The 17,727-nt window shown below is 41.7% G+C and overlaps 1 protein-coding gene across 3 annotated transcripts in view; it reads left to right on the top strand.

Moving 5' to 3' along the window:
* Positions 1 to 4,582: 4,582 nt before the first annotated feature.
* myom3 (myomesin 3) overlaps positions 4,583 to 17,727 on the top strand; it is a 46,536-nt gene continuing 33,391 nt past the window's right edge. The window contains exons 1-3 of one of the 3 annotated variants that reach the window (XM_042107110.1): positions 4,583 to 4,815; positions 7,820 to 7,946; positions 15,384 to 15,488. In XM_042107110.1, the coding sequence (XP_041963044.1) occupies positions 7,840 to 7,946; positions 15,384 to 15,488 (212 nt within the window). In that variant the 5' untranslated portion in view covers positions 4,583 to 4,815; positions 7,820 to 7,839. Of the gene's footprint in view, positions 4,816 to 5,674; positions 5,964 to 7,819; positions 7,947 to 15,383; positions 15,489 to 17,727 lie in introns of those variants that run through there. The other 2 variants (XM_042107111.1, XM_042107109.1) reach the window with 2 other exon arrangements.

The raw sequence follows: 17,727 nt of genomic DNA, 5'->3' as shown, positions 1-17,727 counted from the left end.
TGTGTGAGCTGCGTACGAAGATGAGAGAGGTGTATATACAAGAGCTGCCAATGATGATTGTTTACATGACTTAGACTCAATAGACTGCCAAGAAAGTGCATCAGCACCAGGGTCTTCATATAGCCAATGCAACATGGGACGGATGTTACATGCCCAATAGTAACATTGGAAATCTGGAAGAGCCATGCCACCAGAACACTTCGGCTGTGTCAACAGACTTTTTCTAGCTCTGGCAGGTTTATGATTCCAAATGAATGATGAGAAAATACTGTCCAGATTACAGAAAAAAGACTTTGGAATAAAAACAGGAATATTTTGAAACAAGTATGTACATTTTGGGAGTATAGACATTTTAATTGAATTAATTTGTCCTGCTACTGACAGAGGAAGTTGGGTCCAACGTTTTAAGAGCTGTTCAACTTTTGTCATGAGAGAAGGAAAGTTCTCTTTAAAAAGTTTTGAAAATTTGTCTGGCACATTGATTCCAAGGTAAGTAAATTTAGAAGTGACTTTGAAAGGGAAGGCATTGAATGATAGTGAACACGCTGCATCATTTACTGGAAAAAGCTCACTCTTGGACAGATTCATTTTATTCCCTGAGAGCTTACCAAATGTGTCCAATATATGTAAGGCAGATGGTAGGGAATGGGAGGAGTCAGAGAGATATAATAGGAGGTCGTCCGCATATAGGGAGACCCTATGTTCGTGACCCACTCTAAAAATCCCTGTCAGTTGTGTTGTCTGGCGCAAAGACAATGCTAATGGCTCAATTGCAATAGCAAACAACAGGGGTGACAGAGGACATGAGAAGAGCTCAAACGAAACATTGTTTGTCCTCACTGAAGACATAGGGGCTACATACAACAGCTTGACCCATGATATGAAGTTTTGTCCAAAGCCAAACTTTTCTAATGTATAAAACAAATACCTCCACTCCACCCTGTCAAACGCCTTTTCGGCATCTAATGAAACTACCACTTCAGGTGTAGCAGACTGTGAGGGATGGTAGATTATGTTGAAAAGTCGACGTATGTTAAAAAAGGAGAATCTGTTTTTAACAAATCCAGTTTGGTCTGGAGAAATTATATGTGGAAGTATGGATTCCAGACGTGTGGCCAGGACCTTTGCTAAAATCTTAAAATCTACTGGCAGAAGAGACACAGGGCGATATGAACCACAAGATTGGGGGTCTTTGTTTTTCTTCAATAGCAATGTGATAGAAGCCTCACATAATGTTTTGGGCATACTTCCTAACTCAAACGACTCATTGTACATATCTAATAAAAGTGGTACCAACTCAGCAGAAAAAGCTTTATAAAATTCCACTGGGAACCCGTCAGGACCAGGGCTTTTGTTGGTTTGTAAAGCAGATATAGCTGTTGCAACCTCTTCACAAGATAGTGGACGATCTAGAGATTCCATGGTGGCTTGGTCAATCTGGGGGACAGTAATATCTGTAAAAAATTGCTCCATCTCAAGGAGGGTGCAATTCTGCTCAGAAGTATATAATGATATATAGTAGTCTCTAAAAACACTGTTTATTTCTAAATAGTCCCGGGTAACCCCATATTGTGTTTTAATTTCAGAAATTACATTAGAAGCAGAGGACTGTCTGAGTTGGTGAGCAAGAAGCCGATGCACCTTCTCACCAAACTCATAGTATGAATGCCTGGACTAAAGTAGCATTTTTTCCATATCAGTTGTAAATGTGTCAAATTCTGCCTGGAGAAGAAGACGGTTCTTAAAAAGATTAGGTGATGGGCCACTGGCTATCTGACTATCAATCTGATGTATTTGATCAGTCAAGCGGTTTATTGTCTGTGTGCGCTGCTTTTTTTCATATGATGACAAAGATATTAACAGACCCCTCATGAAGGCTTTAAAAGCTTCCCAGACTGTACTATGGGACACATCTGAAGTAGAGTTTGTTTGTATGTAGACTGCAATGTTAGTGGCAATGACATGAACCATATCTTCATCTAAAAGCATACTTGTATCAAATCTCCAGCGTGGATGAGTTACAGGTATATCGTCGAATTTCAATTTAAGGGAGAGTGGTGAGTGATCTGAAATAACAATTGCTTCATATGTGCAAGCCCTGACTGATGGGAGAAGCTTCTTGTCTAAAAGAAAATAATCTATACGGGAGAAGGTTTGGTGAACATTAGAAAAAAAAGAATAAGCCCTGGTAGTTGGGTTAAGAGAACACCACACATCTGTCACTGCATAATCATTGAGAAAACTGTTTATCGTCTTTGCCGATCTGGATATAGTTATTTGTCTCTTGGATGATCTATCCAACATTGGATCTAAGCATGTTTCCATTCCAAAAATAATTCAGTGGAAATGCATGGATTCCAGTTGCTGCTACTGGAAGAAACTGGAATCCATGCATTTCCACTGAATTATTTTTGGAATCTGATCCCTTATCATACCTGTTCATTCTTACTCGTTGCTCGACTCATCGTGACTAAATTCAAGATGGCTAAACTTCTGTCTGTATAAATCGTCTTGTAAGTAAACTACCAGTGCTTTTTCAAAGTTCTCAATGTCTCGTTTTAAATGTCAGGGCCCTCGGAAGTCTACCAATGAAGTGTGGAGATACATTGAGCCTCGTAAATGGGTGTAAAACAGTGATTTATTTGCATGGCTAGCCCGATGCCGAAGCACCACTATTGAAAAAGCTGTTGGTAGCATCGGCTAACTAGCGCCAGATTTTGGAGTGCAGGGGACAAGCCGAGATGTGCTATGAGACATACGTTCACACTCGGTATCATGTTTCAATACACTTTAGGTCAATATCACACCGGAATTCTCCTTTAATGGGTCAATAATTACTGGAAAAAAACTATCCCTAATCACAGAAATGGAAAATAACTTGCTGACGTCCTCAAGGACTCGAGCTGCCCCCACAGTTACTGCCCAATAACAGCACACACACACACAAATAAAGCCGTCAGGCATAAGTCCCCTCAAACTGACTGCGTCTGATGACCGCATATTGTTAGATATCGCCACTAATCTGCTCTGCGGAGCTGGCTTTCACTGATAGCACTCGGGAATGCGCATCGTTATCCACTGTGAGGCCTATCGCTCTCGCGTCCCCTGTAATGGGATGTAATGAAGATGGCCCTCGGTCGCTTTGTCCCGGGCCGATATGTCAGCTTTGTTATTCTTAGCCTCAGTGTCACAAGTGACATGTAAGAGGATGGAAGGGGAGGGGGGAGGGGGCTGGCACCTTCATAGGGCATTGTTTACTGGGTAGTCCAGGGGCAGGTGTGGACACTAAATGCTTATAAATAACCCTGCAACTGAGCCTTTAGATATGGCCTTGGATAAAACACTGTGTGTGTGTGTGTGTGTGTGTGTGTGCGCGCGCATGTGTGTGTGTGTGTGTGTGTGTGTGTGTGTGTGGTCACATATGCACTACATGCCCTCATACACTTATCTGAGTGTGTGTGTGTCTGTGTCTCACAGCCACCACCCAAAAGAAGGAAAGAACTGTCCCGCTATTAACAGTCCCATGCTATTATAAGTGGAATGACTGGCTCCAGATCTGCTGGGAGACAAAGGAAACGAGCTGATCCAAGTTTGGACCTTGAGGCTCGTGGTTTGAGGTTAATAATAGGTCTTTATGACAGGAACTAAGATGAACGGATGGAGCTGAACTCTTCACATTCATCAGTCTCATCTCACTCCCTCTCTCCGACTTGCTCTCTGATTCTCACTGACATGTCCACTTTCCATCCATAATTCATTAATTTTATGTGCTCTTTAGACCTATTACGACGAAAGAGGAAATAAAGTTTTTCAATTTGAAAAGGATCTAGGAGTGTCTTTTTTCAGTGTTTTAATGAGCAACACAACTCTGATTCACATGAGACAAGGAGACACACAAGGAATGCTACTAAACTACTATTTGCAGGGAGCTTATCGTTTTTGATTGTTGTCCTTGTCTACCCCTCCTCACCTTTGTTCTTCGTTTGTTTCCTTCTCTCTGCCAGCCCTTCATTCATCTTTCTTTCTTTCTTTTATTTGTTTTAGGCCATGTATTTGCACTGCAAACTGGATTGCATGACTTACCCTACCCGCTTTAGTTATCAGTCCTGACCCCATCGCCAAGTACCGAAGTACAGTGCCCAAACAACAGATAAACAGATGCTGATAGACTGTTTCCAAGGGAAGGGTGCAGGTCCCTAAAGGCTTTTTTCCACTGGCACCTATTGTGTTTGGCCATTGTATCACTACTGACAGCTCATGACTACTGTAAGTCTATCTGGATGGTTTACATTGATTTGGGTCTCTGTCAGTTTCTGTGTGTGTGTGTGTGTGTGTGTGTGTGTGTGTGTGTGTGTGTGTGTGTGTGTGTGTGTGTGTGTTGTGTGTATGTGTGGGTCACTCTGAGAATGGTCTATATTTACTACCTTGAGGAGGAGGGTGTACTGTGTGTGTGTGTGTGTGTGTGTGTGTGTGTGTGTGTGTGTGTGTGTGTGTTGCATTCTCATGTTGAAGGACATCTGTTCTGGGGTCACCCCCATATGGACAGTGACAGGCAGGAAAGACAGTAGAGGTGTGTATGTGTGTGTTTGAGAGAGAGGGAGAGAGAGAGAGAGGCAGTCCATGAGAGAAGGAAGGAAGGATAGACACTATCCTAGAAGGTGAAAGAGTAACAGATACAGGAAGTGTCTGTAAGACAGATCAGACAAAGAGTGAGTGATACAGTGATAGATAGAGAGAGAGTGGAAGAGAGAGACCTGTGTCCTTGCCGCGTATCTGGAAGGCCCTGTGGAGTCCTCCCGTTCTCAGTGGGAAAACGTGAGTGGCTTTTAATCTAACTCTTTCATTCTGCTCATCCTGAAATGCCCTGCTTGCCGTTGTGTTCTACTCACAAGGACACTTCCCAGATGCCGCTGGAGTTGTTAACTAACTTCTCCGTACTGGGAAACACGCTCTGGGAGACAAGATACAAATCAATACCCACCCCTCATTCACTCTTAAAAGGAATATGATTTTGCGAAGGGATTTCTGATCTGGGATGGCACTTTTTTGCACATCCTCTCAGCATTTTATTATCTCCAAGGATGTTGGGATGTGTCTTTTGTCACAATCTGTGTCGCTGACATCAACACCACCACTTGCTCCAGTGGGGGGGCGGGTTGCCATGTTGCCACGTAGGACTTTATAATCCTGGACTTACTCTCTTTCTCTCTCTCTCCCTGCTTGGATCCCTGTTGGAAAAGTTCCTCCCAAAAAAAGTGCTCTAGAAGACAATATTCTTTTTATTTTGTGTTGTTATATAACACCAAATATATTTCGGCACCTATAGAGACATTGTTTTAAAACCATGCCCGAGAGAGTGTGTCTGCTGTGTGTGTGTGTGTGTGTGTGTGTGTGTGTGTGTGTTTGTCTGCTGTGTGTGTGTCTCTCCTTTGCTCCTCTCCTCTTCCCTCCCCTTGTCTCCTCCTCTCTTCCTCCCTTCCCTCTCCTCCTCTCCTCCCCTCCTGTCCTCCACTCTCCTCTCCTCCTCTCCTGTCCTCCACTCTCCTCTCCTCCCTTTTGTTCTGAGCGACTGAGCAGAGAGCATTGGGAGTGGCCATCTCTTGATGACAGATCAATTTTAATATGGTGCACGTTGACCTTCCTCCCTCTGGTGTCCACACAACCTTTGCTTCCCTCGCGTTCCCGTCGAGTTGGGGTGGCACCACGCCAGCTATGGGTGCGTCTCTCCACTCCGCTGACATACTGGAGGCAATCTGAGACGGTGCAGCGAGGGAAAACATTATTTGGCCGGTTATTAGAGAAGCTAACGCAGGTGTTTGCTGCTGGCTGCAGCTAAATGAAGCCGTCCTTCATAAGCGGCCTCATTCTGTTTACTGGGAATATTAGCACTGTGTGTGTGTGTGTGTGTGTGTGTGTGTGTGTGTGGGTGAGAGTGGGTGGTTCTCTCTCCCTCCCAATGTGTGGTGAGTGTTTTTGTCTTTGTTTGTGTGTGTGTTTGTGGCTGTGACTGAAAGCGACTGAGAAAGTCGAAAAACAAAACAGAAGGTGTGCGCCTGTATGTACTAGTGTGTGTGTGTGTGTGTGTGTGTGTGTGTGTGTGTGTGTGTGTGTGTGTGTGTGCTCTCGCGTCTGTGTGCGTATTTGATTAATGATCGTCAGGGGAGGTGGTAGAGGAGTGTGCTAGACCTGAACTAATGAATTATTACACATTCAATGGCCCGCTGTGGGACTGTTCATTAGACTGGGACCTACATCTGCCCTTCTCTCCCTCCCTGCTCTCCTTCCATCCACCCGCCGATGTGTATATTAGGAGCTCTGGGGAGAAACATGGCGCATGATACTGGAGGGCACTTTATTAAACAGCCAGCCAGCTCTTTCTCCTCCTTTCTCTCCTCTTTTTGTTGGAATGTCAATGTGACCTAGAAATAGCATATTTGTACCATACAACATCTATGTTCTATGATGCCAAGATATCTAGCCAGCCAGCCCAGAGCATCTCTCTTCTAATACCACTTTATACCTCGCCGGCACTGTAACGAATACATAATCAATAGGAGGAAAGCCGGGTAGACACCGGATGTACAAAGAAGGCACTAATACCGAGTTTTTATATGCGCAGAAAGCGAACGCTGTACTTTGCCATATCAGAGACTTTCTAATGAGGAGACACAGCACTCAAAAAATCCTCCATAGAAATGCATGGGGTTAGTTTGTAACGCCAATATGGCAGTTGTCTACACATATCCCGCCCTTTCCGCGGCAAAATTTCAACATGTGAATACATTGTGCCAATCATGTGGTGTGTTGTGAAGACATTGTGCCAATCATGTGTTGTGATCTCGCCCCTGGAGCAAGGTTGGTGTCATGAAACCTTGCGCCCGCACATTTCTGCCGAAATAGATGCCCGATAAGTGCCCAAAAAGCGTTACAATATGGCCTCCAAGTGGATGGACTTGCCTAAAAGGATGTCATGAAATACCATATTATTAAGACAAACAAAAGTTAAGGTTTATTTTGACATTGTACAATGAAGAAAAATGATTCAGCTGTCTCTGAAAGTTACTCTAATTGACATTTAACTGCAATTTGGATTACACCTGCTTTTAACAGGTGCCATGTTTTAAGGTGCAAAAGGCATCAGAAACAGGCAGTAATTTGGCGGTAATTATTAGTACATCTATGCCTGTGTTTTATTTCAATCACATACGATATGATAACTCACACTACATGTTTCAATTGGACACCATTGATAGCTCACAAGACAAACAACAACATAGATTGTGATGACATCGTGAGCCTGCTCAAACTACACAACAGATTAGATCTGGAATCTGTTGGAGTATCTGCTTGGCAAAGTGGTGTGTTCCAGACAACTTGAATCCGTTAGAGCTACCTCTGGCTCCGGCTGCTCTCTTCAAAACATCTTTTAGCACCTTTCTGTCATACGGGGGGATACACTGGTTGTTGGCCGACAGATTTGTCGAATGAATGGTGCAATGGTGACAAAGCTCAGTTGCATCCAATTCAATGACACAGGTTCAGCAGGCTTCACCGTGGGGGATTGCACATGTCTGCTCCTTCAACAACTGGCAGGTTCCTAGATTTAACATCTATTATTATAATTGTTTCTCACCATTGCATCACCATCAGCAGTCAGAAAGATGGCTCCTCCCCCAACACACACACACACACACACACACACACACACACACACACACACACACACACACACACACACACACACACACACACACACACACACAACACATCAAATTGCTCCCCTGCCTCTGAACCCACCCGTCTTCTTCCTTTGCCTCAGGTGCTGGTCAGGGGATCGGCATGGCGGCCAAGGTGGTAATGTACCGCAGCCATGAGGAGCAAACGTCCCAGATGGCTCAGGGCATGGCGCTCGCCTCGCAGATCAAACGCAAGAAGTTCACCTCCAGGTACACCACACATCCTCTTACACATGGAGAGAGGTGCATACACACACACATATTGAGATACACACACTTTTACACATGGAGAGAGGGGCACAAACACACACACACACACACACACACACACACACACACACACACACACACATATTGAGATACACACACACTCTTACACATGGAGAAAGGGGCACAAACACACACACACACAAACACAAATACACGCACACTCTTACACTGGGAGAGAGAGATGCACACACACGCACACACACACACTCACATGCACACACATACAAACACACACACACACACACACACACACACACACACACACACACACACACACACACACACACATGCACACATGCACGGACGCACACCCACATGTACACACATGCACACACACGCACATACACACACACATTAAATATGATCGATCATCAGTTTTCCAGATTCCGTATTGATTGTGGGGGAGATGAGAGCGTCATTGACATGGACACACTGACTCATGAATCACCTCAGTCCACTGATGACGAGGCTCACTCCTATTCCTCCATCTGTCTGTCATGTTTATCTTCAGAGTCTCTTCTCTCTGGCTGCTGTTCAAGAGCAGCGTGTTTTCACACAACCTAATGAAATGGATTTAATGATCTCAGTCCTTTAGTCTCTCTGATGTTTATGTAGGTCAGGTGTGTGGAATGTGGGGTGTCTTTCATGCAAGCCTCACACACACACACACACACACACACACACACACACACACACACACACACACACAAACACAGACACAGACACAGACACACACACATAGACACAGAGGCAGAATGTTTTCATGCAAGCAAGTAATGTAGTGCTTTGGACAGTTTTTAATTCGCTGACTTGTGTGTTCAGAAAAATAGATAAACAGTTTATTGACACTGATTCAGCGAAGGTATTGTGTGAGCAAGATGTAGACATGTGATGCTGCTGCATTAGCTGCCTCTGGGTGCCTGGTCAGCCCTGTCAGAGTTCCTGCCAAAGTTAGAGCCCAATCCCTACGAAAGCCCGGATCAGCAGCTGCTTCCCTGCCACTTATTCAATAAAACATAACACCCTACTCACACGGACAGACAGAGACAAACATGGTGGCACATAAACGCACACACACATGCACATACACACAGACACACACAGGGATGAGCAAAAATACATCAAATCTATTTTAAAATAATACCCTAATTTTAAGTGTATCAAAATAAACTTCAAAAAAAGAGTAGCCAGGCCATGTATCAAGATAAAAAAACTGTATTTTGGTATTTCGAAATCAACCGGAATGCATATAGCTCGGTCTTACAACAAATGACGTAATTTCACAAGTTACGGGTTTTCACAAGCCATCAGCATGGACAACTGGAAATCGGGGAGAGTTAGTGAATAACCCAATTTCATAAAATGGTGGCATGTTCCTTTAAATATACTACCTATAACCATAATAGGCTATGTATAATGCTTATAGTCCGGAAACCAAAGGCCAGAATCTTGGTGAACCTGGTTTTTGTCGGTTAATGTTTTTTTTTGCTGTTGCTTGTTGCCTAGGGATTACTCAATAAGAATAAGGAGGGTGCCCCTTGGACAATTTCCTATTCAACACTAAAGTTGACCTAAACAGTGATTTGTCCATTATAATGCCAATTTCATTACCCTTTTGGAAGGACAGCATTACATGTAAACCCATTTTTCCTTTTTCTTGCAGTAGTATGCCACAATTATAATCAACTTAAAAGTGTTAGATCCAAAAAAATCCATTTTTTCTTTGTGCCAATTTTGTCACCCTGTAGACAACTTAAAAGCATTAGATCTGTCTTTTCTGTTTTAGTATAGTATATATACAGTAGTATAGTATAGTATATTATACAATGTAGTATAGTAGTATAGTATACAGTATATACTCTTTTGATCCTGTGAGGGAAATTTGGTCTCTGCCTGCTGCCTGCAACAACAGCGGCGCTCGGGGAGCAGTGATGGATTAGGTGCCTTGCTCAAGGGCACTTCAACCGTGCCTACTGGTCGGGGTTCGAACCGGCAACCCTCTGGTTCCAAGTCCGAAGCGCTAACCAGTAGGCCACGGCTGCCCCTTTTTATCAGCCCCTTAGAACATCTGAAAGTTGATAAAAATGTATGTTAAAAAGTAACTAACTTCAGGAGCTTGCATTGTCAGCCGTGTCAAGCGCTACAAGACTAACATTTCAAAACAATACAGATAAGATACTGAGGAAGAACATTAGGACATGGATCCCATGTGACTATGACATTTGACCCCACGATCTTAAGTACCTAATAGCTGATGTTCATTCTCACTATAGGACAGTATTAAAACCACTTAATGGAGTTAAGGGATAACATCTGCCGAGGTGTCCTGAAATGCTGAAATAAGAGACAGCAAAGACCTCCCTGAAGTGAAGTTTTCTCCACCAAGCCAATTAATTCAGTTTATCAGGACACCTTACAGGATGTTATTCTGTTTGTCCCCTATGTTGCTAGTCGTGTATGTAGGCAATAGGTATGCATTTATAGTACAAAATGGAAATGCAGTTCAGTTTAAAAATAGAGGCGGACCTGTTCAATTTGTTGTACTACTTTCATTGGTTACGGAAAATGATTGTGAGTAGTTTGCTTTGTTACAGTTGATTCCACTGTTGCGAAGCCTGCTTGTTGTCAGTACATTGATATGAGACGCTGTACAGAAATAATACAGAAATAATAGCCCCCCCTGCCAGCCAATCAGAAAATAGTATGTCTTGTCTCTTGGGAATACATTTTCAATATGTCATGTCGTTTCGGAAACACTTTACGGTAAGGGAGGGTACATGAATTATCATGAATTAATTAATGATTTATGTAGTACTTCATTCCTTAATATCTCATGAATCATCAGGAATTGACATGAGTTTATAGTCTATCATTCATGACCTCATACATGAACAGCACATTACCTAAAGTATTAGGTACAGTGGACACATCATTATGAATTATGATTTATTAAACATGATTATGATTATTTCTTTTTCTGCCAAAAATGTGGTCATCACTGCTCAAATTCTGATTTGAAGACAACTTTTCAGTTCTCTAAACACGTCATTATTCACCACTTTAGTTGAGAGGCCACAGACATGATGAACTCATAAGATTAATGAGCAATTAATCTTAAATTCCTGTAATCATGATGATCATGCTTAAGAAATCATAAATGATAATGATGTACCCATTCTACCTAACGTCTTATGGCCTCCTTACACTAAACAACTTTGACAAGATTTGGGAAAGATTCTTGAAAGATTGGAGTCTTTTGAGGAAAGCTTGAATGGGGGGCATTAGTTAAAAGACTACAATCTTTCAAGAATCTTTCCCAAATCTTGTCAAAGTTGTTTGGTGTAAGGTGGCCATTAGTTGATGTGTTGTTCATGCATGCATTTTGCCTGAAGAAGACCCAGCAGGTTCGAAACGTTGCCATTTGTACATTAAATATATAGTCTAAAGCAGTGTTGCGGACATTATATATTTTTTCACTTGAATAGTTTTTTTTGTCCTGCACCTGCCAGAAGGTGGGATGTGCACACAATAACTTTTTGTTGTTCATGGATGAGGTCATGAATGAGAGACTATGAACTCATGTAAATTCCTGATGATTCATAAGATATTAAAGGAATGAAGTAATGCATAAAACATGAAGTAATTCATGATAATTCATGTACACTTACCGTTAAGTGTTATAGTAGTTTCATGAATGAGAGACTATGAACTCATGTAAATTCCCGATGATTCATAAGATATAAAGGAATGAAGTTATGCATAAATCATGATAATTCATGTACACTTACTGTAAAGTGTTACCTAGTTTCTTTTAAAAGTTGGTATACCATTGTACCATTGTGTGGTTATTTTGCATTTTAAAATGATTAATTACTTGTATTTTAATGAAATACATTTTTCACATCAGTATTTGTAGTTTGTACAAATTAGTTTTTGATGTACTTGTGTCCATCTCTGCCTATCAGGACACATACACACAGTCAAAGTTGCTCCAAAGTTCTACCAAAAACAGGCAAACCTATAAGTGGATGAGCAAGTATGAGGTTGAGTGAGTGGGTTGGTGTGAGAGAGGGGAGTGTATTGTGTGTATGATTAACCTACACGTTACTCATCTTGCACTGGATCATCTTCCTGAATCTCAATATTCTGATCACAAGTCTGGGCAAATTACTAAATCGGCACTATCAGAGGCTATTTTTCAGCAAAAATATCATAAAATATAAAAAGTCTATCATATTAACATGGGTATTGTGTCTTCTAACTCATATGTTAGGTTTCAGTTAAATCAATGCTTGATGGATGTGTGATTCTTTGTTAAAAACAACTCTCTTGTTATTGAAAATAGAACAAAAGCCTTATTGACATTCCGAATGACAGCAAACATGCTCCTGAACGTCACAGAACACCACCCCAAACACATCTCTTTGCTGCCATTGTTACTTTCATTGTACATTCAACTTCCCCTTTGGTCCTTTATCAAAAGACTTCCTTGTTCCCGCTGTGGGTTGGAGAACTTCTTCTTTTTTATTGATTTGTCTGATTTGTGCAGTGTCCCAACTGAGGTGTTGGGGGGTTACAGGTGTCTCTGAATTACGCAATGGAAGGAAGAGATGTGCCAGTGAGCAGAACTACTATGGCTTCATTCTCATTCTTCATTTCTTCATTTCTTCATTCTTATGCCATAGCAGGTTTAAAGGATACGCTGTGGTCGGTTTTACCCTATTTTATTCAATTTTATGGGAAATTGAAGACCGCCATTAAAGGAACCGTATGTAAGAAAAATATTTCAATTAATCATAAAATGGCCCTGATATGTCACTAGACATTAAGAAATCATGTTCATTTCAAATACTTATATCACTGACAACAGTAGTCCGGGCCAGGATATTGTCATTTAAAAAGTGAAGTTGCAGCCCTCAACTGATGTTGATGTTGTGTTTTGTCATGTCATGTTGTGTTTTGGCCTGATGCGCCACCCTCCACCTATCTACTAATCACGAAGTCAGTAGTGTTTCGCCATCAGGGTTGGCAACCTCGAGTCAGGGGGGAGGGGGAGGGGATACATCGCTCTTCAGTATTTTGAAAGTGATTGCAGTACCAGTTTTGGCCACAATCTTACATATGGTTCCTTTAATATCAATAAGGGCTTCTTATAAATCACTCTCATTGAAAGAGAACGAGAGAGAGACAGACTGACCGACAGACAGGCAGATAGAGAGCAAGTCAAACTGTGAGTGAGAGAATAATATGCCACATACGGTAGATAAGATAGTTTGCCAGTGAAATCATCAGGAGGGGGTGTGGTTGAAACTCTAATTTCTTGTGTAATACTCAGCTTGTGTGATGTTATGATGCCAAGCCTCACTGAAAACTATGCAATACCTCAGCCTGTGGAATGAGGTGTGCGTACACTTTGAGTAGTTTGCACTTCTGAGGGATTTAAAAAGTTCTTTTCAGCAGTACGCCAGCAGCACTTTTTGAAAAGCATCCTTTGAGCCATCTCTCCCCATCTTTCTCTCTTTGTTTCTCTATTTCTCTCCCTGTAAATCACTCTCACACATACACACACACACACACACACACACACACACACACACGCACACACATACAGACAGATATAGGGAGAGAGAATGTGTGTGTGTGTGAGAGAGAGAGAGAGAGAGAGAGAGAGAGAGAGAGAGAGAGAGAATTGCTCTTGTGGGGTGACAAAGCCCTTTAAACCTGCCTTGTCAGGTCTTGAGAATAATTGTTTGCTTCAGTGGAGATCCCGCTGCCCTCAGGACAAAGCTGCCCCCGTTTCCCATTCACTGTTCACAGACCCATTGATGTACATAATTTAATAACCCCGCATCAAACGGAATCGAGGGAAAGAATTGGACCAAATTTGGGTATATATGAGGTGAGGGCAAAATTAAACTCAAACTATAATGCTGATTGACACTAATACTTCACCTTCTCTGGCTGGGATCTCCCCCACATTATGGGATTCCACCTGTCTTTGTTTGTCTGAGATGGGAGATGGTTTCTGAAGGTGGTCCAGAACTAACGTTAACGCCTATGCAAAATACCCTCTCACTGAGTCATCACAACCCCTTTCGCTGGTAAATACAGTTGAATGAGTTACCATACAGGTGCAGAGGACCTAATAACAGGGCTCATATATCACATTACATGCAAACACACAAACCTGTATATACATGTACAATGTAAGTTTTGTCTTTGTTCATGGTATGAACAAAATCATGGTATGTAATCATAACCTCATCTAGACCGTCAGTTACACTAGCAAATTATCCTCAAACTGTAAAAGAATAGAATAGAATAGAATAGACTGAGTCACAGAAGGAAGGTGTGGAATATTACTGGTATTATGACGTATAGCCTGCAGTATTCATGTCACAGGTGAAACCCCACTGATGGATGGCTCTCCAGCATCCTAGACACCTTACAAATCTCTCTCTTTCTCTCTCTCTCTCTCTCTCTCTCTCTCTCAATTCAAATTCAAATTCAATTCAAAAGGTGCTTTATTGACATGACAAATAGTTGGACATTTGTATTGCCAAAGGAACAGTTATATAAATGTATCAGGACATAAGTAATTACACAGGTAGGAGTACATACATAGATAGTACATAGACTCTCTCTCTCTCTCTCTCTCTCTCTCTCTCTCTCTCTCTCTCTTCTTTCGGCCCTCAACTACGTCCAAAGAGTATGCACATGCTCAAGCTCCTGCTTTTCATTGTGGGGGCAAATTTGCAAAAGCAAGTTATCATTTGATATGTTCTCTAAAATAATTGTATCCAAATTTTAGCAGGAATATTTAAAATACTGTATTTCAACAATCTCAAAGTTACTGTAATCGTTCAACACGGCCAAACCTAGTAGTCATGCCTTTGAAAATATACTATAGCTTCACCTACTGGTCACTACAAGAACAGCTTATTTTAATCTTATTGTCAATCTGAACTAGACCATCAGTACACAAAGCCCATACCGGAAATTGACTAGGAGTGGATATAAAAGGGGATTATTAAAAAAAAAATACGCTTTGATGTAGGGACTTAATCAAGCATTCAATCAAGGTTGTAATCAAGGATTCAGCTGAAGTCTGTCAAAGACCTATGCCTTACTGTATCAGTTAGAAGACTCTCTCTGCTCTCGTGAGAAAGAGAAAATTGGTTTGTGTTGCTTAGCTCTTGTAAACTGAGCTGAGGTTTGCCTGAGCTGTAGGCCTCACCCACATTGACACTAATAAAACAAACATATGTTCAGCAAATACAGCATTACTGAACCATGGACATTTTAGACAGATTCCAACACAAAGTTAACATATTTATTCGTTTATGTAATTATATGTTTATATTTTGTGACCTCCAGCGATGAAGAGGCCTCCTACAGTGACTACTATCCCATCATACCTGGTGATGTGATGTCCGTCAAGGAGATCCTGACCACCCCCAAGTTCCCCCGCCACCGCACCTGGTACAGTAAGACTCCTCTTCCAAACTCACACTAGCTTAGTTATGTTAAGTGATAAGGGTCTATGGAACTCTAATTGAAGCTTCCTACTCGTAACTTGGGAATTACGACCTCCAAGTGCAAATTGAACACACCATCAGTAGAAGTGAGAGCAAACACAGTAGAGGGATGCCGATTGATGGAGATTAGACACTGGGATGTACTCTAATCAGCTCCAAGCAATATCGCCTACTACAACACCACCATGTGACAAACACACAGAGTAGCCTCCATTTGCAACACAGACGGCTGTCATGCTGCCTGCCAACCATCCTCTCTCTCTTCATCCTCTACTTCTCTCCCAATGTCTTCCTCTGTCTCTCCCTCCAAACCTCCCTCTTCCTCTCTTTCTATCTGTTATCCGTCCTCTTTGTGTCTCTCCCTCTCTCTCTCTCTTTTTTCATCTTTTGCTGAATCTCCCTCTGTTCCCTGGCAGTGGCCCAGACATAATGATTCTTGCTGGACTGTTATGGCTCTCTTTTGCATACTATTAGTACAGGACACTTATTTATCACACACCTGCGGTTATCCTCCTTGCCAACACAGCAACAGTGCCCTTGCACAACGAGCATTAGCACAATGTAAAAAACGGAATATGCTCTCTTTCAGAGACTTTGACCCCACTCATTTATTACTTACACTTAACCCTTTGCCGTTACATACAACTAATTGACCTGATCATTTGTTTGTTTACTTGTTTTTGTTTGTTTATGCCAGTCAGATGATAAGATACTGTGGCATCTGTGACCCCGGAGAGCTTAGAATTATTCAGTTATTCACAGTGGCTGTGAATCAGAGAGATCTCTGGGGCAGGTGGAGAAAATACCCAAACACAGGAGGGGATGTGTACGGAGGGAAGACAGGATGTGGCAGTGGCCAGTGTTGATTTAGATGGCTGTCGTGCTTCTCCTGGGTCACCATACACTCCTCTCAGGGAGCTCACGTGTCCGTGTTAGCATCTCAGGTGTCTCTGTGGGCTGTTTTGCCCGGAGGGTCCAGAGGACTTCAGAGTTGTTGTTGTTTTTTTTGTAAAACCAAACCATCAAAGGCGGCAGGAAATTTCCATAGAGACGGTTGGGGTTGGTTTCATTGGTTCTGTATATATGCATGCAATAAACACAGTGAGAATATTCTGAGTGAGAGGGAAAGTAAAGTAAAGGTGGTTGAACAGCATATCAAAAAGGTGACGAGAAATGGAAAATGCCAGCGTGTGGGCAGAGGGAAAAAAAACAGAAGGATATGTGTGTATATATAAATATTTCTATATACTATTTAAATATTTGTATATATATATATATATATATATATATATATATATAGAGAGAGAGAGAGAGAGAGAGAGAGAGAGAGAGAGGAACAACCATTTAAGAACAGCCTGGCAACGGTCTGTTGCACAGACTAAAAAAGAAGAACTACTTTGACAAACTACAGACTCAGACTCAGGCAGTAGAGACGGGCAGACATGAACAAATCATGAACACCAAATTGGAAAAAGAAACATATATTGCCAGAAGGGCCAGCAAAGCACTACTCTTCACCATAGCAGTGTATAACGCATAAAAAGCACTACTTTTTACCATAGCAGTGTATAACGCATATAAAGCACTACTTTTCACCAGTGTACAACACATTTAAAGCACTACTCTTTACCATAGCAGTGTACAACACATTTAAAGCACTACTCTTTACCATAGCAGTGTATAACACATTTAAAAGACTACTCTTCACCATAGCAGTGTACAACGCATATAAAGCTCTACTCCTTACCATAGCAGTGTACAGCACATTTAAAGCACTAGTCTTCACCATAGCAGTGTATAACACATTTAAAGCACTACGTTTAACCATAGCAGTGTATAACGCATATAAAGCACTACTTTTCACCAGTGTACAACGCATATAAAGCTCTACTCCTTACCATAGCAGTGTACAACACATTTAAAGCACTACCCTTCACCATAGCAGTGTATAATGCATATAAAGCACTACTCTTTACCATAGCAGTGTATAACACATTTAAAACACTACTCTTCACCATAGTAGTGTACAACTATATAAAGACACTAATCATAGGACCTTTCAGATTTTACAGAAATATTCCCAATTCCCATGGCAACACATAATCCCCTTTGTAGTGCAAACGTAATGAATAAAGTATATCATTATACTCATGTGGAGTGCACATGGAGTGAAGTGCACAACT

This window comes from Alosa sapidissima, chromosome 10 (assembly GCF_018492685.1).
Source record: "Alosa sapidissima isolate fAloSap1 chromosome 10, fAloSap1.pri, whole genome shotgun sequence".
NCBI lineage: Eukaryota > Metazoa > Chordata > Actinopteri > Clupeiformes > Clupeidae > Alosa > Alosa sapidissima.
This window is presented reverse-complemented; position numbering and strand designations above follow the sequence as displayed.